General features: G+C 34.1%; 1 protein-coding gene across 1 annotated transcript in view; it reads right to left on the reverse strand.

Moving 5' to 3' along the window:
- The window catches only part of LOC110109349 (lysine-specific demethylase JMJ705), a 55,782-nt gene that overhangs the window by 12,462 nt on the left and 16,672 nt on the right, over positions 1–26,648 (reverse strand). Inside the window, exons 2-7 of the mRNA XM_020840381.2 lie at positions 24,302–24,380; positions 24,131–24,198; positions 17,853–18,003; positions 3,477–4,174; positions 3,047–3,270; positions 2,494–2,608 (exon numbers count right to left, since the gene is read on the reverse strand). Of these exons, the coding sequence (XP_020696040.1) occupies positions 2,494–2,608; positions 3,047–3,270; positions 3,477–4,174; positions 17,853–18,003; positions 24,131–24,198; positions 24,302–24,380 (1,335 nt within the window). The remainder of the gene's footprint in view (positions 1–2,493; positions 2,609–3,046; positions 3,271–3,476; positions 4,175–17,852; positions 18,004–24,130; positions 24,199–24,301; positions 24,381–26,648) is intronic.

Consider the following 26,648-nt stretch of genomic DNA (forward strand, 5'->3'; position numbering starts at 1 on the left):
ATAATTATAAAATGCCCCCAAAAATAAGTGTGGACCCCAACGAGTGTGTTATTGAGACACATGTGATGTCTAGGAATGATGCGCAGGATAATAAATTTGAATCTGATCCTCCTAAGCAGGTAAATAGCAGTAAAAAAAGTTCAAATAATTATAAAATACCACCAAACACCAGCATGGGCCCAAGTGAGTGTGTTACAGTTACACACGTGACGTATAGGGATGTTATGCGGGTCAATAAATGAACGTAGTTTGAACTCGATCATTCTATATGAATAGATAGGAGTTGATATAACTCGAATTATCAAATAAATATACAATCAAGGTGTTAACCAGAATAATCTATTTTATACGTTCATATAAGACCTTCAAGGCCTCAATCAAAGAAAATTCATTAACAAAACCATAAAGCCTAGGGACCTGATCCTCTGTTGAGCAGTAGACAGAGTCGACAAGGTCCAATCAATGAAATTTTCAAATGCCCATTAACACCCCGATGATGGTTGTGTTTGATAGAAAATCTCAAATGGATGGGTCCATTCCAAATAATTCAAAATGTCATCCAAATATCAAAAATCCAAAAATTCCAAAAATCATCCAAATCTCGATATTTAAAATCGAAATCAATCATCAATCACTTAAATCCAAATCAATTCATCATCTGTAACAGTTTGCCGATGTGGACAAATTTTAACATCACTTCAGCTCACATAGAACTAATGTTTAGTAAAAAATATCACTAAAATCTATTCTCAAATAATCTCCTATCAGAAAGAATGTGGTACATGTCCTCTGACCGGCAATTTTGCTGCCAAATGACACACCAGGATAAACGGTTATGACCCGGGGCCCTCTAAATCAAGTGGTTCTATGTCAAATGGCATGAGATTGCGGTTATGATCAAAGCCAATACGTTCCTTAGTGGCATCAAATCCTTGAGACATGAATCAATATGATATAATTGATAAGGCACAAAGCCCTCTATTAGCTAAGGTGGATTCAAATTTATCCCCTTAGACAAACATCCACCCCTGGTCTACAAGGTACACTTAGATGACGCAACCTATGGCAGCCGACAAGGATCCTTCTGTCAGGTGGGGTCGACTACCTCCTCTGACTAAGTAAATCAGGGTCCACGATGGCCCGAGACGACGGAACCATGGTATCTTGATCGGGTCCATTATCTATTCCACCACCATCCACTTTTAGTGCAAGATGATGAAAAATTTTCTAATTTTAAATATCACATCTCCAAACTATCCAATTCTCAAGCCCATGCTGTTACTATATGACATATACTATATATCTCTACGTATTTGATTGACGGCTAGCCTTAATCGAAAGTTCTCACTCATTATCGGGAGAGGTAATTAACTATAGGGGCTTACGCCTATAAGAAACCAAAACACAGATCATAAAGTCCTCACAAAATAAGGGTAAAACCTATGGGTAGTGTCTTATCTACAAACTCATCTGCCTTCCAAAATTTACACCGAAACTTAAATTCGTTAAAACTCCCCTTAAGAAAAGCAAGTGGGTGAGGCTGGGGCCGAATTTTCGGAGCCCACAATGAGATAAGTCATATGTGGGGGATAAACCCAGGCAAGTAAGGATGGATGACATAATGAGGTAAGCCTTAGAGACCGTACAGAAGGTATCCAACTCTCTCACTTCTAAAAGTTGAAAATTTGAATCCAACTTTGAATGAGAGAGCTATAAGTGTGCAAAAATTTATAGTCATCGTTAGAGTTGAATAAAGTATTGGAATATAAACATAATAAGAAATGTGAAAAGTTAAAAAATACATACAATGATTAGTATCTTTATGCATTGAGTTCTCATATGGCATAGGATTCCTTATTGAAATCTCAATATTATTTACAATTGACTGCAAATTATATATTTATTATTTCTTATTCTATGATTATACATTTCATTAAGCTATAACTCATTAACAATAGTTGCACTATAGGAAAAGGGAAGGAGCAAGTGGGGCTCTAGGCATAAGGATATCTGCATTTTTGTGTACAAAAATTTTGGTTGTGCATAGAAGCAAGAGTAGGAAGCTGTACAATCAAACTTTTGGGTTTGTAAACTTTATTGAAAAGTTTAATAAAGCTCTGTATTTATTTAATGTGTTTTGAATATGCTTCCAATTATGAAAGATTGAGATAGAATCCTAAGACTGGTGTGTGACATTAATAAACCAAACCATTTTGAAGAAAAATGTATGATTTTACATGACTGCTGCTGAAGCTTGCATTTTCCAAGTTATTATATCCAATGAGTCAAGATACTAAAAAAGACTACGTAATTAGCTGATATAAGCTGCAATTTTTGCTAGCATTCCAAAATAATACGATGGAATGGAGCATGAAGGACATGAGGAAAAACACCTTGTAAAAGCAATATTAATACGCATTACACCAATCAAATGTTGGTCAACAGGAAAGCAATTCTCTAAAGCTAATGGAAGTATAATTTCCCTAAGCTTACCTGGATGGCAAAGAAGCATCATGTTTACCCCACCCAATACTCGAAGCCGCTTTTCTACCTCCACAGCATGTTCAAGACAGAAGACATGCATTCTGTAAGAGTCTTTGTCAGATGCCTGCAAAACTGTCATGTTTGAGTTCTTTATGGAGTCATCCAGATGACAAAATTTTGTGGAAGCTATATTTCTAGTTGTTATTTTAGATTCATTAAAAGAACCAGGGGGATAATATCCTCTTGAATCAGACTTGAGATTTTTTATTATGATGTCATTTAAATTTACGGTTGTTGGATCAGTTTTGTAAGTGCTGCGTAGGTCCCTCCAAGCATCTAGGGGCTGTAGATCACAGGCACAGTTATAATTGCCATTTTCATGTAACTGAAAAAATTTGCTAACATTAAAACTCTTATCAACTGTTTTGCTACTCTGAATAAGTTTGGAAATGGAGTTACATATCCCACTGGTTCTATTTCGATAGTTTCTAGTAAAAAAAGCCTCCCCTTCATTTGTAGGAAAACCTTTTTGACAAATACTTTCAGAAGTAACGGGACTCACTGACTGGTCGTCCACAATGCACATTAGAGATGAATGAGTTAACTTGTCACCATCAGCACAGAAAGAAACATCATGAAGTGCATCTTCTTCGGAATCTGACAAGTCACCATATGCAGCCGCCAAAAGGTCAAGAGCTGAAGCTCCTCTCTCAACCTTGGCATTAGAAAGCAAACCATCATTACGGAAATGAACTTGGACTGGAGAATGAATCTTCTCTATATGTCCTGAGCAGAAGGAAGAAGTATATCGAAAAAAGACATTAAAGAAAATTATCTCTAGCAAGAAAAAAAAAGAGAGAGAGAAAGCTCATGCATTCCAGCAAGCATGCAATTATCATCCTATGAAATAAAAAAAATAATTCTTACTGTTTCCTTCTGTTTATTGGGGTAAAGGTGTATGCGCACAAGTATGTTTAATGATATTCACTTACCAACATTGACGTCAACATCAGAATTGAGTGTGTTTGAAGTAGCTTCATTATTCAAGCCACAATTTTCCTCAAAGCCAACAATCTGATTAGAAAAAGAGTTGCAGTTAGAAGACAAGAGGTATTCAGCCGCCGCTTCACTAGGTTGCATTACAGCCACACAGGCATAACTTAATATCCCGCAAGTGACGCATGATAACAGCCCCTGATCTAAAACTCCATCAGTTCGATATTTGTTATTTTGTCCCTCTTTATTCTGCAACCTTGAAGACAAAATTTGTGAACCAGAAGATCCTAAGCTACTAATCTTGGTTGCTAAAAGATTTTTTCTGTAGTATACAGAATTAGAATTCTCCTCAGCTGGACAAAAGCCACTCGAACTAGGCCAGCTGCTCCTGCTTCCAATATAAAAATCATGAACAGAATTTCCTTCCATTTTATCCTCAGCATGGCATAAACCAAGTGCTATTCTTGGTTTTACCTTCATTTGTAATTTCAGATGTAAACCAGAGCATAAGGGTTTATCAAATGTTCTTTGTGGAAGAATCAAACATGAAGAGCCGTCGTCAAGGAGAATATTCAGTAGGCTATTGTTATGTATCACATTTTGAACAAATGTTTCTTTGATCATTGTTTCTCCAACACATCTTCTTTTATGCTTTAATCTCGAGCTTTTTGGTGTTGAAACAATTTTAGGATTCCTATAGAAGAAACAAACACAAAAGTGTACAATAAAAACAACAAATCACATATTCTTGAAATGTTATAACATAAAAAATGAAGCTTTCTCTATATCAAAAAAGTAAGAAAAAAAGAAGTTTAATATGCATGACCTCCATACAAAATATTAATGACAAAAAACTATGTCAAAGCCATGAATGTCATGATTTAGTAGTAAGATCTATGGCTGGCACAATATGCTCATTGAAGAAGAGATAAAATTACCATTAGGGCCCATAACAAGAAAAAAGTTGAAAAGATACATCGACCAAGAACTAAGAAAAAATATTGAACTTATGGCGGCCATCCAAATCCAGAGTTTTAGAGAGAGAGTCCAGAATTTTAGATTTTTCCTACCGCGGCGGAGGATCGCCGATAATCGTTCGCTCATGATCGGCCATCCAAATCTTCATATCCACCTAAGGATCGCTGGAAGCAATTATCCAAAATTTCCCACTAATAATCGGGAGAATGTTTTCAAACAAAAGCCATTGAAGATTACTGAAGGAAACCTTCCACCTGTTCGAAGTAATGCGGATGTTGAAGGAAAAGGAAAAGAAGTATAGTTCTGTGCGAGAATAGAAAGAAGTGTGATACGGGAGACTTTTTATCCTTTTATCCAAAGACTAATCTTGGATCCAAAACAAATGATCATGAATTGTCTTCCTCATCTTCTTTTAGATTGAAGGTTAATAGATTTTCAAATTAGGTTAGCAAGGATGGAGATCGAAATGATAACCGTCCGTCTGGTCAGGATAATACAACTATTGTTGTTGATGATGTTAACACAACACTTCCTATAGAAAGGAGACTTAACTTGTCTCCAGTGCCTGCTGAACCGGGAAATTCTGTTCAGAAGAATCAGTTTTTTAACTCATGGATTAAAACGCAACATATCACGATCAATCTTTCGAATCAAGTTTTTGATTGGCATAATGCGGACGACATTGTGAAGCTTGATGAAACGAAAGTCGCAAAGAATGTGGAAGTTCTTAAAAACTCTCTTGTTGTGAAAGTTTTTGGTAAGAATATTCCTTTTTCTTTGTGTTTTGTGTAGCATCGAATTGAGACGTCAATGGGCTAGATTTGGTTGATTTCATTTAACCTCTCATGGATTAGATTGGATATTGTGCTCGTTCCAATCTAATGAAGCTATGGATAAAGTTCTTGGTGATTTCTCTTGGTATGTGGGAGGACACATTGTGGGGATTGATAAATGGACACCACAATTCTCTCAAGAATCCTTAAAAGGGTTAACATCACCTATTTGGATTCGTTTGCCGCATTTGCCACTACATTGTTGGGATGAAACCAATCTTGCTAAGTTTGCTTCAAAAGTGGGATATCCGATGTTATTTGATGGTAATATGTTTCGATGGGGGAGAAGGGAGTTTGCGAGCTCAACCCAGACCCTATATTGTCCGTATAAAGTTGGAGTCTAAATTACCTCATGGTGTTTGGATAGAGGGGATAGAGGGAAAATTTTTAAGAATGACGAGCTCAACCCAGACCTTATAGATGATCTGCCCCATAGGAAGCCAAATTTTCAAAGGAATTGAGGTAAAGGGAAAATAGGTATGCTAAAAAATTTATCCTAATTTTGATTATTAGGCATTGATTGATGATCTATCTTCTATGGACTCCTACTAACTTGATCTTCATTGTCAACGGCCTGGTCTGAGAATCATCACCATTGGTTATCTTCATTAACAAATCAAACTGCCAAAGCATAAACATTGATCATGTACAATATGAGTAATCTTCTAAAAATTGATCCTCGTGTTAATATGATAATCTAAACTAATGATAATTCTTGTGTGAACTATTGGAAGACCTGGATAGATATTAGATTGTTCCTTATTTGTTATGATTGAAATGGTAGTAGATATTTTATTTACAGTATTAAGTGTAGTCTTTGAATTTATTTGAATTCAAATGCCATATTTATCTCATTTCTTTTTCTCTTGATTTTGCCAAATAATAAATGCCCTCTTTTATTGTTTTTCCCTTTTCTCTTCATATTTCATATGTAGCTAGTTTATCTGTGCCGTTTAAGACGGAAGGTAATCAGTTTTTCTGCAGCCTTTGCGCTGCACATGGAAGTGATGGCAATCCACCAACCGTTTACCAATGTTTTTTTTCCTTTGGTTACAATTAGGTAGATGATAGTTAAATATATTGTAAAAATAATTTTGAATGAAAAAACTACTTTTCTCCTACATTGTTTTTGTTTTTCATATGGGATAAGGTGTCAATTAAGATAAAAGGGTCAGGTTCATGCATCACCAAATCGGACATGACCCAAAGTTGGTTGACTCAAACCAACTCATTTTTTATATGAGCCATAATGTTTGACCCAAACCTACTTGATTAAAGCTCGATTGACTAAAACCAAACAACTGTAATATTATTCATACATTTTGGGTCAACACGAACAAGGCAGGTTGTCGGCTAGTCAATGAGAGAATGCATTTTAGAGCTAAAAATTAAAAAGTTATTTTCAAGTTGATTTCAGTTATTAGGTTAGCAGGAATCCAACCTAAAAATTGAAGGGGTCAACATTTTAGACCTAAAACTAACATGTATAATATTCCGGTCAATCCAAATCAAAATTTTTAAATTGTGAGCATGTAAGGTAATCATGTCAAAATATTTATTGACAATCATAGGATCAGAGACATCATTCCAACTAACTTCTTGCATGCAATAATAAATCATTGTTGAAGAGCAATAAGAACATACCTACGGGCACGAACAACATCCCCTCACTACTTCTTAAACTCTTCAGAACAAAATAACTCTATGAATTAAGCACAAAATACGAAAATAAACTAAGCAAACCTCTCTTGTTTACAAGACAAGAATGGATTCCCTATGGAGCCCAAGGTGCAAAATTACAAGCACAAGAAGATAATATTGCTATATCTTAACATACTTAAGAGATTCCTACTCGCCTTCTATGTCACTGAATCCACAACACATACCAAAAGTAGAAAAAAAAAAGCATAAAATAAATTTCAAAAGGAAACTTGAGTGCATTTCATCAACAAATGCTAGCGCAAACCAAAATTTGGACATTTTCAAATCATGCGCGCATCAAAATGTAATTGTCAATTCAAGTGCAATACCTCAACAAGCATGCCAATGCTTCAAAAAGCATGCAACCATATCAAGAAGCATTTCAATGCCACATGAAGCATACAGTTGCTTCATGAAGCATGTCATTACCTCAAGAAATGTACAGTCTCCTCGAAAAGCATATAATTATCTTGAGAGCCCCCTCGAAAAGCATATGTGCATATTATACAAATATATTGAAAACTGTGCAATTGCATCATATAAACGCATCACGAAGCATATGAGGATATTAACAAGCATACAAATGTATCAAAAGTCATGCAAATACATCATGTATGCACATTAGAAAACATAAAAGTACATTGAAAATTGTGTGATTACATGATTAAAAGGCACTAAAAAGTGCACAAGTGCACCATTCAAACACATCAAAAAACATGAGTACATAAAAGTATGCAAATACACTGTGAAAATGCACCAAAAAACATAAAAGTGCATCATGTGGTGTATTAGAAAGACCAAGTATATTAGAGGTTGTGATGAGTACTGTTGGCTCAAAAAAAAAAAAGGCACGAATCCATGATTCCTGTTTTGCAGTTATAGGATTCTATTTCCCTTAAGTCAGATTGTAGTTAACCAGATTTCCCCTAAATGTAGTGTCAGAATTTAAAGATCTGGAGTTCTTACTTCCTATGAGCACAAACACTCATAGTTAATTACCCCTCTCAACACGTAAGAGAGAACTCTCGATTAAGTATGAATAAATTTTTATGTATTTTTAGTCTCAATAGTGGGAAAAATGAAGGCAAACCCGATAAAGATCTCATGGTTCCATCACCCCGGGTATACCGTAGATTTTAGTCTACCAACACTAACAATCATGAACCGTAGTGTCGAGGGAATCTGATTAGCAGCCATGGGTTACCTCCTCTCAGGGATCCCGAGTTGACTGAAGTGGTTAATTGTCGATTTTAGTTTTAATTTTTATTTAAGGTTTGGGGTTTACATCTATTAGAATAGCTAGAAATTTATTTAGTTTAGGATTTATGACTTCGTTTAGAAGTAACCCCGGAGTTTGGATTGGAGCAGGTCTTATGGCTTCTTTAAGAAGTAACCCAGATATTTAGATTTAGGTTGAGACTTACAGTTTTCTTAAAAAGTAGCCCGGGGATTTAAATTTAGGTTAGGACTTAAGGCTTTCGTAGAAAGTAACCCTGAGATTTAAATTTATGTTAGGATTTACAACTTTCATAGAAAGTAACACGGATATTTGATTTAGGATGGGGCTTACTGCTCTATTTCTGAGTTGTCCAAAACTGGGTCTTACAACCTTACTCTACAGCAAGGCTGCCTAGAGGTTTTAATTATTTGAGTAGGACTTATGACTTCCCTTAGGAAGTAGCCTGAAAAAATGTGGGTCTTACAACTTAATCTTTTATAATAAGATACCCATAAAATTTATTTGTTTTGTAGAAGATCTTACGATAGAAATTCCACATGTTATCGACATGGGATTAGTATCATAATTACTGAATTTCAAAACATTATTTAAAGATGAAATTCTCTCATGAGGCTTTTGCCTTGATTTTTCAACAAGAGACATTCGTTTGATTAGATTTGGGTAGGGACTTATGGATTTCATTAGAAAGAAATCCAATTAGTGGGACTTACAGCTTCTAATAAAGGTAGCCTGAAACTTTTGATTGAATAAGTCTTATTAATTCCTTAGAAGTTGTCTAATGATTAGTCTTACGACCTAACTCGATAAGCTAAGTGGCCCGAGTTGTGAGTCTTACAACCAAGTCCTATAGACTAGGATGCCCGAGTGAGGGGTCTAGGCCTGTATTATCACCTAGAAATTTTTCTCAGAGGTCGGACTTACGACTTTTATTAGAAGTGGCCGGTGTTTTAATTGGGGGTTAGGTCAATTTTACCTAAAACTTTTATTTAAGGTCGAGCTTACGTCTTTCCTTTGAAAGTTGCTAGGTAGTAGGTTTTACAATCGAGTTCTTATAAACAAGGCTGCCATGAATTTTGAATTTGATTATGTGTTTGTTGAGTTGATTCTAGTGTTTTGAAAGGTTTGACATAAATTTTTGGTTTTCAGTACTTTGTTACACTAGTGCTTTTACTATAATGATTTTATTGTTATTGTTTAGTAGTTTCTTTTCAATACCTACATACTAGTAAAAAAATTTTTTACCAGCATTTATTTAATTTATTTATGATGCACTTATTCTTATTTACTTGTTTGCAGATAAGTGGTACTTCCAGCTATTCAGGTAGGTTGCAGATAGTTGCAGGAGCCCGTACAGGAAGGACATTGAAGTGCTGGCATAGTGTTGTTCTGTAAACGTTTGAGTTGATAAAGTTGTTTGTTTGGAGAGTAGTCTCTACAGGTGTTTAGAGAGTTTTGTACAGGATTTAGAGAATTTAAGAGTTGGTTGAGAGTTGAATATGTCAATTAGTGGAAAAATGATATTTGTTTTTCCTGCATTTTCTTTCATGTTTAACTAATTAATTAATTAACTAAAAATCAAAATTTTCTAATTAATTATATTAATTTCAATTCTTAAAACTTTCACTTTAAAACTCTCAAAATTTAAAGTTTTCGTATTTTAAAAAAAAAATCATTTAAAACGCTCTCGTACTTTGAAACTTTTGAATTCTAAATGCTCACAAATTTGAAATGCTCTTGTATTTTAAATAGCTCCTTAATTTTATATAATTAACTAATAAATTAATTTTGATTAATTTTAATCAATTAATTTTTTTCAATAATAAATGGATTAATTAAAATCAAAATTTAATTGCTCTATAATTGCTCCAAAAAAGTTCTATAATTTTTTAAAAAATTTCAGCAGCCTTCCGACATCCTCTCCCCACCAAGGGAGAAATCGAGGCGGCAAATTAAAACCATCCCATAAGATCAACGGCGTAGGGTCTTCAAATTAAAATCATCCCATAAGAATCTAAGATCGACTGCATGGAGTCTTCGAATTTTATTTAATCCCGCCCAGATCTAACATCAATGGCGCGGGCTTCAAATTTTAAAACTATCCGCCCAAATCTAAGATCGATGGTGCGGATCATGGAGACCTGTTTGAAAGTCTATCTTTTTTTTAAAGGCGCGGCCCATGCAATCTCTATTCCTCCCGCGAAGCAGAAGTCGGACAACAATGATGGAGCTGAGGAAGTGATTGTGCAATCCCTACACCTCTTGCAAAGAAAGAAGTCGGACGGCAACAAGGATCCAAGGAAGCGACTCGAGCAATCTCTCCCTCCTGCGAAGTGACGGAGTCGGACAACAACAAAGTAGCTGAAGAAGTGTCGCATGCAATCTTTCCACTCCCGCGAAGCAAAGTCGGATGGCAACAAAGGAGTAGGAAGAAGCAACCCGTGCGATCTCTTTGCCTCCTGCGAAGCAACGAAACCGAACAGCAATGACGAAAAGAGAAGATCCAAAAGCGAACCTTAGACGCTCCAATTCTTTTAAAAAAGTAAGCGGGCAGTTGCCTTATTTTGAACCAACAGTTGCTTCGCTTGAGCGCATAGTGGGCCCGACGACAGGTAAACTACTTCAAAAAAAAATTTATTTCATTTCGTTTCTTTTTTTTTTCTTAGTCAACAAGTACACTATGTAAATACACCAAAAAGCATAAAAGTGTATCATGTAGATGCATAAGCACATTGAAAAGCGTATGTGCGCATACTGCAAACTCATTAAAAATGTGTAAATAAGTCATGCAAATGAACCCAAAAATATAAAAATGCATTACAAAGCATGCATGATAAGTCAAATTGTCAAAGTTCAATTTTTTTGCATTTGCACTAATAAACATGCTAGAATATTTAATCATAATGGCTAAGAATATTGCATGTACTAAAAACAAATTGAACTAAAAATTATCTCAGTTTAAAAAGTGTACAATTACTTCAAAAGTTTTGAAATAATTTTATAATTTGCAAACTCCTTTTGAAAAACTAAATCATTCACACAAGCTCTGAAAAAATACATAAATCTCTTAAGTTTGAGGCTTCATAGGTTAAAATAAATAATAAATTTAAATTGTCTACATCTTGAAAATGTGAAAGTGAAATAAAAAAGGTACAGGTGCACTGTGCAAATATATTTAAAGACATACAAATGTACTAGTTTGCATGTGCTCCGACAAAGACAATAAATTTTCGAACTTGTAGTCTAAGAATGTTGCAAGATAACAATAATAACAACAATAACATCAAGCCTTTATTCCACTATGTGGGGTCAACTACATGAATCGTTTATGTCCATTCTGTTCTATTAAGAGTCAAATTTTCATTTAAATCAAATAAAAAAAATGTCAAATCTAATATTTTCTAGCCAAGCCTTTTTAGCTATATCTCTACCATTCTTAAAATAGGCTAAATCTAATACATCTACTATCCTAACTAGGTCATCTGAAGGCCGACAATTTAAATGACCAAACCATCTAAGGCAACTCATTCTAATCTTTTCTTCCACTGGAGCTACTCCAACCTCTTCACGTGAAACCAGCAAACAACCAAAGGACAAAATGGACCCCCAAAGCCGGCAAACCCAAGGAAGCAAAATCCAAACTTTTTCCTACCATGATCATTGGATTTACCACCATCATTGGATAGCATAAAAAACAAAAAAATAGAAAATATAACTAATATTGTTTATAACAAAAATATTGCAAAAAAAATCTAAATGCATCATAATATTTTCTAATCAAGCCTTTTTAGCTATATCTCTACCATTCTTAAAATAGGCTAAATCTAATACATCTACTATCCTAAATGGGTCATCTGAAGGCCGACAATTTAAATGACCAAACCATCTAAGGCAACTCATTCTAATCTTTTCTTCCACTAGAGCTACTCCAACCTCTTCACGTATATTCTCATTTCATATCCTATCTCTAAGGATAAGCCATTCATCCACTTGAGCATCCATAGATAAGTGGAGAATGAGTGTGTGGATTCCTTTTTTAAGAATAAAGGTGATGCACAAAATTGTGCGAATCATAAGATTACAAAGAGTTGCCTTAGATGGTTTGGTCACATAAAACGGCGGGCCGGCCTTCCGATGACCCGGTTAAGAAAGTAGATGTATTAGATTTGGCGTGTCTTATGAAAGGTAGAGATACACCTAAAACGATTTGGTTAGAAAATATTAGAAATATCCTTTCTTTAATAGATTTAAATGAGAATTAGACTCTTAACAAAACACAATAGAGAAAAATGATTCATGCAGCTGACCCACAATGGGATAAAAGCTTGATGTTGTTGTTGTGGACTTGTGCCGGGAAATGGACATATTTTATGAGTAGGATAAAAATAATTAGTTGATATCAAAAAATTTAAAAATATGTTTAAAAAGGAATATTGTTCATGGAAAATATCTGAAACATGCACAAGAAAAATGTTCAACCTACTGATGCTAGGGTGACTTATGGAAAAATATGACCTAGGGCAAGGAACGATTATGCACATTATGTACTGTTAGAAGACGTTTTAAAATTGTGCCAATATTAACTTACAATTGATATTACATTTTCAATTTAATATATTATTTGAGTTTTACGTGTACCCATCAAGGAAGATAATTGGTAGCGTTGATGAGAAAAAAGATTTATAGCTCCGCCCTCAAAGACTCCTCCAAATTCCAATCACAGAGTAGATTGCCTATTTCTACTTCTCTAATTTGATGCTATGTTATGACACAATAGGTTATGAAATCCTAGTTCTCCCAAGAATTTATAACCAACTTTATCTATCATCAAGGAAATGTTCCCTTTGAATGCAAAATTGATGCGAGCAAAAAATATAGGGGACCTATATCTCTTGATCACAAAAGACACGACAGACTCCTACCGACGAAAATGACTAAGGACGAGAAGTAGAAACGAACAAACTCTTAGTAGAAACGAACAAACTTTTACATTTCAAATAAAACTATAAAAAAAAAGAAATTAAAACGACGACGATTTGCAAACTTAAAATTAAAGACGACACCCTAAAGTTGCTGCACTTTGAGAAGAAAGATACAGGTGGAGTGGCACTTGCGGAGAGACGAAAGAGGTTAGAAGCCCGAGAAGAAAGGTTGGAAAGAGCCCGCAGGATTTCCGGAGGGGATGAGAAAAGAAGGTTGGAAAGAGCCCGCAGGATTTCCGGAGGGGATGAGAAAAGAAGGTTGGAAAGAGCCCGCAGGATTTCCGGAGGAGATGAGAAAGAAGGGTGGAAAGAGCCCGCAGGATTTCCAAGCAACCCGCAGGTTAACAGATTTTTTTCCAAAAATCAAATTTCATTCACTTCTTTAAAACATTATAATACCCCCCATATATATAGGAATGAAAGGGGAAGACCAAAAGACATATTATATTAATTTAACACATAAAACTAAGCATCAAAAGCATGGGAATTCCCCCCCAAGCTTTCGGAAATCACCCAAACACAGGAACCGAAACAGCCAGCGCGGGAAACAAGCAGGCCGAGCGGAACCGAGGAGCATTTTCCATTTTTTGACTCAATAAAAAAATTTACAAGACTCAATCTAAAAACTTAAGACAAGACTAACGACTTGACTAAACTCACACCTAACTTGACATAAAAAAAGGGGACCTATATCTCTTGATCACAAAAGATACGACAGACTCCTACTGACGAAAATGACTAAGGACGAGAAGTAGAAACGAACAAACTCTTACATTTCAAATAAAACTAAAAAAAAGGAATTACAACGACGACGATTTGCAAACTTAAAATTAAAGACGACACCCTAAAGTTGCTGCACTTGGAGAAGAAAGATACAGGTGGAGTGGCACTTGCGGAGAGACGAAAGAGGTTAGAAGCCCGAGGAGAAAGGTTGGAAAGAGCCCGCAGGATTTCCAAGCAACCCGCAGGTTAACATATTTTTTTCCAAAAATCAAATTTCATTCACTTCTTTAAAACATTACAATACCCCCCCATATATATAGGTATGAAAGGGGAAGACCAAAAGACATATTACATTAATTTAACACATAAAACTAAGCATCAAAAGCATGGGAATTCCCCCCCAAGCTTTCGGAAATCACCCAAACATAGGAACCGAAACAGCCAGCGCGGGAAACAAGCAGACCGAGCGGAACCGAGGAGCCACGGCCACAGGAGAAGAAGCCCAGGCACGGGAAAACCAGCGGCCAGCCGGAGTTCCAAGAGGCATACACGAAAAAACAAAAAGCCATGGAGGAAACCAAGGAGTTACCTCATGGGAAAAGCAAATTCTTGGAATTCCAAAGGCCGGTTTGGAATTCCAAGAGACAAACATTAAAACAAACATAAAAAGCATAAAATTACATTAATTAAAAGATAATAAATGAACTAAAATGTTAGCTCATAATGAGCTAACCCTTAGTTCAATAAATGAACTAAAATCCAGCTCATAAATGAACTAAAAGTTCAGCTCAAATATGTTGAAGTACTAGACTCAAGGGAAGCCAAAATTTGATTTATTTTGGACAAGTGTTGACCCCCCCTTGCCTACATCAAAAATGTATGTTCATCAACCATAATCTTATTACCCATAAATGAATTTTTGCTTATCCCAGGGATATTGGCAATCTACAAGAACTTCAAATTTGACAAGAAATCAATGGCTCATTTCCTTTTTTGATAACTGTACTAGAGTTTATTTGGTCTATCCTATCCTATCAAAGAAATATCTCAAGTATGTGCCCAATTCAGCAATTTAATAAACTCATTCAAAAGTTTTTTAAACTTCTATTCAAAGTATTGATCAAGGAAAGAATAGTTCTCACAAGAATTTACTCAATATATGTGTAATAATGGAAAACTCCATCAAGTGTTTGTGATTATTCTCCTCAATAATATGAAGTAGTTGAACTAAACATCCGTAATCTTTAAGAAATTGTACATTCCATTTTTTTCACAAATTTTGTTCCAAAAGATTGTCCGAACTCCTAATAAGGTAGGTCATTCTCACATCTACTTACCGTATGAACAGTCTATAACAAAACACTTCACTATTGAGCCCCACTGAGTCTACTTAATTAATGCCCACATAACAGTATCCTTAATTCATTATCCACCAAAATATTCGGGTGTACTATTTATGTGCATGATCATCAACTAACTGCTCAAAAAAAAATGCTCAAATAATATTCTTCAACCTTAAAAAAAATTCAATCTCTCTTGATGCCATTTCTTTGAGAATAAATCTTTCTACTCCAATACTAGCCAACATGGAGAAAAGTTCAATGAAGAAAATCATTGAAACTCCACCATTTCTCTACCTATTCTTAACATGTTCTAAAATTTTCAAGTCCAGCTCTTGATTCCATATTAGCACAAAAAATCTCAACATTCTACTGAATGACTACTCCATGGGGGAAAACTATCCCTGAGAGACCTAAATTGTTACATACTCGGGAAAAACCTAGAACCTCTCAACATAGCTAGTCATCTAAAGCCAGAACAAGTTCAGAATGAGGAAGCTGCTAACGTTAATCTAGATTTACCCATGGTTTCAAAAAAAGTCATTTAACCAATACCAGGGTCTTAATAGGATATAAATAGGGAAAGGTTAATCACATTATATTAATAAAAGTGAGAGAAAAGGGGGAAAAGTCAATCATGATCGTATATGAGGATCATATTCTGATCATAAGTGGTATTTTTACCATGGATTTGGCTCTGAGTCAATATAGAATCTTCACCTCCCAATAAAAATACACTAAAGACCATAAGGAGACCCGAAAGTTGGGATGCAAACCAATAGAACCAACTAGAGAAGAACTATAAGTGGAAGGTAAACGATGATGTCTCATCAATGGATAAAGAAAGATATCTATGGGAAATGAGAAGACTAAATTATCTTTCACTAAAACACTAAATAGACAACATTGCATGCAATAAGTGTGGTGAGAGTTCATGCATCCTCCCACTAATTGACACATGGATATTGTTGATCATATATTAAAATATCATAGGGGCAATCCAAGAAGAGGTCTAATGTTTTATAAGAATGAGAAATAAACAATAAAAGGCTCTGCAGATGCAAATTAGACTGGAAATAAGGATAGTAAGTCTACTTTAGGATCCTACACAAAATTATGGGGAAACCTAATCACATGGAGAGAAAAAAAAAAAAACAGTGGTTGCTACGAGCAGCATCAAGGCTAAATTTCATATTTTTGCTTAAGTAACTTGTGATATTATTTGGCAAGAGCAGTATCAAGGCTAAATTTCATATTTTTGCTTAAGTAACTTGTGATATTATTTGGCAAGAAAGGTTGATGGAAGATTTACAAATACAAAACTGTAAACTTACTATACTTTATAGTGATAGTAAGTCCACTATAATTAGCATTATGATCGAATGAAGCATTTTAGATATGATTGCAGCTTTATCAAGCGAAAAATTAAATACGGAGGCATTAAATTGTGTTAAACTCCTAACAAAAAGCTACTGTTCTTACTAAGATTCTAAAAAATCCAGTTTTCAAAAGCACGTTCAACAAGTTAGAAATGATTAATATTGAAGGAGAGTATTGGAAGATTTGCTCAAAATTACTTTATTTTTTACCATTTATGACTAAAAAGGTAGCTGGATCCTTATTTGCAGTATTAAGTGCAGTATTTGAATTAATTTGAATTCAAATATCACATTTACCTCCTTCCTTTTTTATCTTAATTCTACTATCCACTAATTGCTCGCTTTTGCAATGTTTTCTTTTTTACCTCTTATTATGTATGAAGTTGGATTGTCCATTGGGCTTTAAGATGGAAGGTGGTTAGCTATTGTGCTGTCACCAGATTAATTTGGATGGGATGATTTCCCACCAAGTGTTTTCCTCTGTTTTTCATTCCATCGTAATTATAGTTGCATGTATGGTAAGGAAAAAGGATGAATATAATAGTAAAAACGGCTTTACTCTTATCTTGTGTTTGTTCATGATCTAATTACATTATTTTGGGTAATTTTAAATTAAAGAATTGTTATACATAAAAAACAGTATAATGATATATATTGAAGAAAAGGCAATCGTAAATATAGGTTAAGGTATTCTTAATACGTACAACAAAGGATAGAGAATATGTTCAATAGTCGAGTTGATGAAACTACAACAAGGCTTAGTATGATAAAGGATAAATTTGAGGCAATATGAAAAAATATGTTCAAAAGGATTCACTAATAATGAGTTTAATACCTCGAAAAAATCATTAATAGAAATGAATGGAAAATGATAATACATAAACCAGCTCCAAATTATCATTACATTTGTGCAATAGATTAGATTCTACCTTTCTCAACAAAAGCAAAGCTTCAAAAGTTCAACTACAACCGTTCCTTTTGCTCTGTCTCATATGCTTATTTAATGAAGATAACTTCTACATTTACACTTCACCAATAAAAACCCTAGCAAAATTGAAGAACTTCAAAAATGTTCAAGGATTTGAAAGTTAAATCACTGAAAGTGAGCATGATGCATGAGAAATGAGAGAAAGAATTTCATAAGGTATTGGAGACCTAAAAATCTGTAAGCATGTTTCCTGATTGATGATTAAGCCCACCTTGAACACAAAGACAAAGCAAGAGCATAAAGCAACTGGTAGTGAGAAACCATAGGAGGACAGTTCGTTGATGCCCTCCGAATTGCTGCTTCTTTGGCGACTTTTAACCATTCAGGAGTTGCAATATTTGATGCTTCCCCACAGTTAAATCCTGAAATAAGACAATAAATAAATTAAAATATTTTACTCGAATGAATAAATCAATTTAACGAAGTGGAGAATACAATATAGCATTTAAATAACAATCGGTAGGAAGCCACAACAAAAAGATTAGAGGCCACCTAACCGATGTGATGAAGATTATCTGTAGATTTTTTAGAAATTGCATGCCAGAACCGGAAAGGAAAAAAAAGTGAATGCCCATTAAGGAAACCACATCCATTTGAAAACCAAAATCTATACTAAACACTTTGAAGCAACACTCATCGTCATCATAGCAAAGCTGAACTTTGATCTCTTACCATAAAAACATGATTTGGACCTCCAAGTTCTAGGTAGGTTTGGAAACCATGAGTAGAGATGATATAGAGTCGATTTCAAGCAAGCTAGCCTAAACTCGAAGCCGAAGATATCAATTTAAACTCAAACCAAATTCAGATCAGTAAAAAATGGTTGATTTCAACTCAATTTTAAGTTGATTCAAGTGAAGTAGACTCATTTATAAAATATTTTAACCACCAATATATAAGAATATTCAAAAATCATTATAAAGGTACATAATTAAAAATATTAAATATTAATGTGTGTGGATTTTTTAAAAGCTCATAAGAACCAGCAAAGCCTACGAACATCAAACCAGCCCAGAGAAAAGATATGAATCTGCTCTGGGGATTCTTTAAAAGTAGTCCTTTAATACACATCTAACATCAGCAGACGTATGTAAAATCCCATAAAAAATAAGAAGATAAACTAGCCAGTGTCAGTTCAAGTTAATTTACATTTAGCTAGTTTCACTGTTAGACAGAGGTGCTGGAAACAGAGCCCGAAAAGAGACTGAGAGAGATAGTAAGGAGAGAACGGGCAGCGAATCAAGAGATAGATGCAGGTAAAGAAAGGCGAGACCAAGAAATATACAAGGAAAGTGCAAGCAGGAGAGGAGCAAGAGAGAGAAAGAGAGAGAAAAGCCGAGCAAGCAAAGAGGTGGAGTTACATGTGCAACCTAACTACTAACACTAAGCATGAGACACAACGGATAGCTAAATGTGGCCAGGGCTTGGAATTGAAACAAACTGATGAGATTTCTTGTTCCTCGTCTATGGCTTGAGTTAAAGTAAACCCAAACCTCATTTAAATTTCATTTTCTCTTCTCTCAGGAAAACAAATGGGTTTGAAACACTCGATCTAATTTACGTTCAAGAACAAATTTTTTTGATAGAATAGTGTAAGAAAAAGAGAAAAACTAGCGAAGGAAGATTAGTGGAAGAGCATTCACGATGTGCTGACATCAATAACACTTCGAGGTCGACCCGACTAAACTTGATAAAAATGACGAGTGAAAGACTTGACGCCATGCTAATGTTGTCTAAAATGTGTAAGCCAAAAAGTCAAAATCAACCAAACATCATCTGTTCACAAAATGGCCTACGCAACCCATTTGAAATAGTAGAAACAACTAAGATTAACACCCAAATTCAAAGGTCGCCGCACAAACAAAAAAATCATCCAAGCATGAAGTGACGTGCAAAATCAATGCACACTAACCATTAAAGTTTGTTGCTAAATTTTAGCTTATAGAATTTGCTTACAACAATAGCTACCAATTCAATATACAAATGATACCAGATGAAGCACTTTATGATAGAAAGTGTAGAACTCCCTTAACTTGGGTTGAGGTAGAAAAAAGGCAGCAAATGGGTCTAGAATTAGTTGAAGTAACAGAGAAAATTAGATTAATCAGAGATAGATTATAAGTTGCTTAGGATCGTCAGCAAAAGTATTATGACCTCAAGCACAGAGCAGTAGAGTTTAAAGTTGATGATTTTGTACTTCTGAAGGTTAAGCTCTAAAAGGTATAGCTAGATTTGGACAAAGAGGCAAATTGAATCCTAGGTATATAGAACCTTTTGAAATCATTGAGAAGATTGATAATGTTGCTTAAAGACTTGCTCTTTCAAATGACATGTCAGATATCTATAGAATTTTTCATGTGTCATTGCTATGGAAATAGGTTACAAATGCCTATGAGAAATTTCACATGATAAAATTGAGCTATAGAAGAATTTGACTAATACTGAAGAACTAGAAATAATACTAGATTTCAATATTAAATAGCTCAAAAATCATCAGATTCCTTATGTTAAAGTGAAATTGAAATATATACCAGAAAAAGAGGCAACCTGGAAAAGGGAATAATACATTAAATTGAGATTTCCTCATTTGTTTGATGACCACTATGAATTTTGAGGACGAAATTTAAATAACGAGGAGTGATTTGCAATACCCGAAATGTTCAAAATAAATGTAAGCATAAACTTTTAATTTTGGGCATTTCATCTATTATATGAATAATTGATATTTTCTCAATCACAGTTAATTAGAAAAAAAAGAAGAAAAATGTTGTTATTCATCTTTCACAGAAATGTAATTATTCTATTTCAGTATGTGCCATTTCATTATTTTATTATTATTATTGTACCCACATCACTTAGCTTTGCATGTATTCAATTGATTAAAAAGATTGGAAATCAACAGATGGGTGGTGTTTTGAAAGGAATTAGTGGAGTAGAATATAAAAGTTCTTAGTGGAATTTTCATACTATTAATAAGGCATTTTATTTTCCCCTTATTCCTTTCACATTGCTCCCTGGCATACGGAGCAGTGAAGTTGCCGAGAGTTGTTGGCCGTGGGAGTGAGGGGCTAAAGGAAACGGGCTTCGGTGTGTGGGATCTGTGGCTTGAAGTGTTGATTGCTCATTACTCAGGTAATGAAAAATATCTATAACTATTCTCAAATCTAAAATCTGAAAAGAAATATTTAACTCAGTTGTGACTTGCGTAGGATTCCAAAATCTGAAAGAAAACAGTGGTTGTATTCTCAAATGTTATGTTTCTGAAATAGTATTTTGTTGCATAGTGCGTGCCGAAATATGGGTTGTGAAAAATCAGTAGGGAGAAGAGTTAAAGATAGCTGGTAGGGGAACGAAAAGCAGTTATAAAGGTTGATGTATTAGTTGAATTCAGCATTTTGGAATTCAGAAAGATTATTGAACTTTATAGTTGCTAAAAACACGGTTATAAAATTTAGTTGATGTTGCTGAAGTCAAAGGGAAAGAAAGGTGGAGTAGGAAAAAGGTAAGGGAAGGCAGTGGAGAAAGAGTTTTTCGGGAAAAGAAGGGTTATTGTTGGATGATAAGTTTAAAGGAGATAGTGTACAAAAGGAAAAGAAAGCCGACTCTAGGAGAACCAATTCCTAGCAATGTGAGATACCTAACCGATGCATAAGAAATAGTTCAAATTTCATATATTTGTAAATTAAAGACAGCATTTCTCTCATATGATAGCATGCATTTCTATATATTTCGATTAATTCAAATTTATTTAGGCATAATTGTGTTGCATCGTCCAGGACGATATCCTGGACGATGTCTAAAAATAAACAATTCCTAAATAAATCTAGCGGTTGATTCTTTCTAATTTGAGTCTATCATCCCGGCCGATATGAATATCGTCCAGGACGATGTACTTAATGACGGCTGCCTTAACAATGATGCTCTAATTAGGGTTTCTGTTTTTATCTGATCGTCTAGGACGATTTATGGATCATCCCGGACGATGTGAGAAAAAATGAACAACTCTAAAAACAGTTAGAAATTTTCTCAAGTGTGTATGTGCATGGTTACTTAGCATCAAGAACCACATCGTTTACAATAGACTCAAGAAAAGGAAAAGTTTACAAACTGACTCGGACCTAGTCTACCCAATCTTGAGCTGGTTCAAATTGCAGTTTGATCTTGTGGACCTAAAATGTTAGTAGGCAAGGCAGTCGTAGAGAAATAGAAGTGTTTGCTATCATCAAAATTATATTCCCCGAAAATAGATTCGCAACACAGAGAACATTAATTTATTCAAATTCAATGAAAAAAACTATCAAGTAATATCCTAGAAACTCAACTAAAGATGTCAACCCAACCCCTCTACACAACTCAAACCCTCCACACAAAGTATACCCAATAAAACCAACTTAAGAAAAGGTGAATCTAACCCACATAAAAGAACTTTTAAAAGCCAAATACTACTTAAGTTTTATGAAAAATATCTACATAGCTAACTTTTGACCCTCAAAAAGGGAACAATACCTATGACTAACTGCATGAATATGTACAAGTCTCCCTTAGCAAAAACAAATTGCATTGATCCAAATTAGCAACATATCAATAAGTTTGTAATTTGACTCTAACCAAAAATTAAGAATGAAGTTAAATTACATGATTCTTAGACATTAGAATATGCTTTTCTTTGACATGATAATTGTAAAACAAAATAATCCATTTTTCAAAACCTACAACTCATTTTATTTAACTTCCACATCTAGATATACTTTTAGAGAACCAACCTTGATATTCTGATGAGGATATCAGGGCATGAAAAGTAAATCTGAGGCATGGCCGTCGATCTATGGCCACGATCGAGTCGATGTGTTTTGAATTATTTCGTATATTTGTTTTATTATGTTATTTGTTATTTATGTTGTAATTGTTTTTCTCGTTTTACCACTTGCTTAAGGGAAGTTGTATGTAAGCCCTAAGGGCAATGTCGTCTTTTATCCTTGAGTCCTTTTTGTACGAGGCTATTTATAGCCCTCATGTTCTTCTTCTAAAGTTAATGATTGAATGATAAAAAAATTTTGTGTTATTCCTTGAGTTCTTGAGAGATCTTGAGAGTGCTTGGAGAGAGAGCGAGAGCCCTAGGAGAGGGAGATCGGATCATCCACCAACCTTGAAGACGGCCGGGTTCGTGGTTCCTTATCTTTGTTTTTTTGAAAACTATTTTATCTTTCTTTAAGAATTAATTGTGGATGAGTAAGGAAGTGAGAAAGAAGGAATTTGAAGTTAAACTTGATGTCATATGATACTTTTATGCAATTCCTATACTTTAAGTTATTTTGTTCAGGGATTTCAATTCTATTTTACACAATTTATCACTTGTCATTTTACATCATGTACAATTTTTTCATATACATGTTAATTTGTTACTTTATAGTTCAACAAAAAACTAATATGTTATTCTTTAATATATTATTTTGTATTATATAAAAAATCACTTATAACATTTATTTTCCCTTCATGTAATTACTGGATTTTGAGGCTTACGCCTCAAAAAGCCTTGAGGCTTACGCCTCGCCTCATGAACAGAAAACACATCAATACACAATTGCGCAATTTTAAACTTTGATAGCAATGAAACAAAATAGAATTACTCATGGTTTATGCAATGTTAGGCTGTTTTAAAAACAAAATATGAAGTTTGGCAATAAGGAAAAGTGGCATAATGTGTGTAACAAATGAAATGGAATAAAAAATGCAGCCTCATTTTTAATCATTGGTCCCAACCACTGACATCAGCTTTTTTAAATGTAGTCCGAATCAAAACCAAAAAGAAAACCAAGCCCACATCATCCAACAATGCAGTGTTGCTCTTGCTTGCCCAATTTAGTTTAAGTTGGCAGTTCGATGGCACAAAAAGTTCCAACAAAGCAAGAACAAGGTCAGGTTAAGATTGGATTAACTTGAAAGGTGTTTTAAAAGTGGCATAACTACACTTAAATATATTAAGAATTACTGTGAAGGCTGAATTAATATTCAGAAATTATTCATTATTCCCACCATGGTATAATTGTAATGCATTGTTCTGATGATATATAAGAATGCAGCAAAGCCAGACAGGTTTAATCCCATCAGATGAAGAATACAATATCATAGAGGAAAATGTTCTTAATGACAAACAATGAACATAAAAATGGAAAAACTCAGTCAATACAAAAAAAAAATTTGGGTGTTAGCCACCATGGAAAATCTAAAGTTCACTTAACATTATATCTATATGCCAAAGAGTATCGAATCCAGAAAGATCCCAAACTTAAGAATACTTGAATCAAATATCTATCAATCAAGATCGTGAAAAAATAAAAAATTTGAACTTTTAAAACAAAAACCTGCAGTAAATTAACATCTAATGGGAAATGAACCTAACTTACCATATCGAACAATAATGCAAGTTTACACCAACTTTTAAATGAATAAAAAGAAAATGTAGAAGATTATCGAACCAAGTTGCAATACCATGGCTGAATCCTGAGTGATAAGATCCTGGAAAAGTAACAACAAATTCTCCAGCATTCTGCACCAACCTGTTTCAAGAAAGATTACCAACTTATCTGAAACACACACCTAATAACCAGAAAAAAAAAAAAAAGTACAATCAAGACCCATTCTCATCTTATTAAAAATTACCTGCAACATGGAATCCCCGAACTAATTAGCACTTCAGGAGACATAAGGGTTGTCTTCTCTGCCAACGTAGCAAATGTTACTGCCACAAGTTCAAAGTATGCATAAGCAGTACTCAATTAGTTCATTATATAACTGTGTACCAGAATACTTGTTAAAAGTAGGTACATATAAATTTGTTATTGAAAATTTCCCATAAAATCTTGTCCAAGTCAGCTTGCTTTAAGAGAGAAAAAGCTTTCGATGGTATATTCCCCTTACTCCACTCATCTATCATCTTTTTAGTCTCCAAAATAATATTAAAAAATTTAGTTAACCAAGAAATTCCTTCATCCTCTAAGCATTTCCACACTTCTATTGGAATACCATCAGGTCCAACAGCTTTTACACAATTCATTTTCTTTAAAACCTCTCTAACTTTGGTTTAACTAATATGCCGATTAAAACAAAAATCTTTACTTTCATTTAGGATGCTAATGTCACTAAAGTCAATCGTATTCTCACAATCTTTATTGAAAAACTTAGCAAAATATATGATCACCCTTTTTTAAGTATCATCTTCTAATAAAAACACTTTTTGATATTTATACTTAATACACTTCACTTGAACTAAATTCTTTCTCATATCTCTTTGTTTGGCTAACTTATACATATATATCTTTTGTCCTCCTTAGCATTCAATGTATTATATAAATCATTAAAAGTTAAAATTTTTGCACCGCATATTACCTTTTTAGATTCCTTACAGGCTTCTTTATATCTTTCTCAATTATCAAAAAATTTTCATCTAAACTAATTTTTATAACAAAACTTCTTATTTTTTATCTTCTCTTGCACATTTTAATTCCACCACCACCTATCATTAGTATTAGAAGTTTTTCATTTTGATACTCCAAGTACATCCTTTGCAATATTATTAATATCACTAGCTACTTTTTTCCAAACAACTTTAGCTTCTTCATGCACAGGTAAAATCTTAAGATCTAGAATTTACTCTCAAAAATATTTTTTAAATGGCCTCATCTAACCATAAAATAATAATTTACTTTATTTTATATATTATGATCTTTCATCTTAAAGTCCAAACTAATAAGCGATATTAGATATATAAACTTTCACTCGGAATAACTTTACAAACTTTGCAATCTAAATGATTTATTTTTCTCATAAGAAAATAATAAATATGTGTTTTATTAATATTTATAGATAATATTTTGATTTATTTGAGAAATGAAAATAGTAATTCAAGTCATCTTTATATAGTGTTACAAACACTCAAGAAAAATAAGCTATGTGAGAAATTCTCAAAATGTAAATTCTGGTTAAGCAATGTGATCTTTCTTGAGCATGTGATTAGTGGTAAAGGTATTCCTATAAATAGAACAAAATTAAAGCTATTGTAGGATGGTCAAGGTTTCTAGATGTTGTTAGATACTATAGACTATTTATTGAGAAATTTTCTCAAATTGCAATATCATTATCAACGTTTCTGAGAGTCGGTTCAGCCGGTTCAAGAACCGGCTTCTACCCGATAATAGAGGGGCAACCAAGCAGAATAGGAGTGGAGACGCGGCCCAGGCAGACCACACGTGAGCGTGAGCCAGGATGGAGGGCTCGACTTTCAATTCTGAGCGAAGGATCACATACGTGGGAGAAAAATAACTACTCCTCGTGAGAGATAAGTCCATTTCCATTTGTTCTTGTAGAAGAAAATGCAACATAAAGTTTTTGTAGAGAGAACCGGCTGAGAGGAAAGGAAGAAAGATTTTCAAATTCATTTCTTTTGTCATTTTTTCTTCTTTTGTGATTAATCCTAAGAAAAAAAAGTTATATTAAAGGGAGATAGAAGGAATGGAAAAAGGAAGTGAAAGAAATTTTGGGATAAGAAAATCAGTAGATTTTTATTTCTATCGACAGAAGAAGTGAATTTAATTATTCTTTTACATTCAATTATTAATATTTTATTTTTCTATAATTAGTAACATAATAAATGATTAACAAATAGGATGGAGAAATCTAGTGGGGAGTGTCTTGATTCAAAGAGAAAGAGAAGAAAACTTATTGAGGAAATTATAATTGCAAGAGAATTTCTGATGTAGAATGGGTAAGGGGGCTTTGCAAGGGAGAGAATCTCTTCTCCAAAATCTGAAAGAAATTCTGACTTCTTTACCCAAAATCTGAGAAGAATCTCAGATTTTCTCTTGAGAGGTGAGGGGAAGCAAGCTCCAAGCTTCTTTCTCTTAAAAAAAAAAATCTGAAAACAATCTCAGCTTTTGATCCAAAAATCTGAGAGAAATTTCAGATTTTTATGAATAAGAATTGGGGAATTGGGGAAGTATTGTCTGCCCGC

Source organism: Dendrobium catenatum, unplaced genomic scaffold (genome assembly GCF_001605985.2).
Source record: "Dendrobium catenatum unplaced genomic scaffold, ASM160598v2 fragScaff_scaffold_1579, whole genome shotgun sequence".
NCBI classification, from domain to species: Eukaryota; Viridiplantae; Streptophyta; class Magnoliopsida; order Asparagales; family Orchidaceae; genus Dendrobium; species Dendrobium catenatum.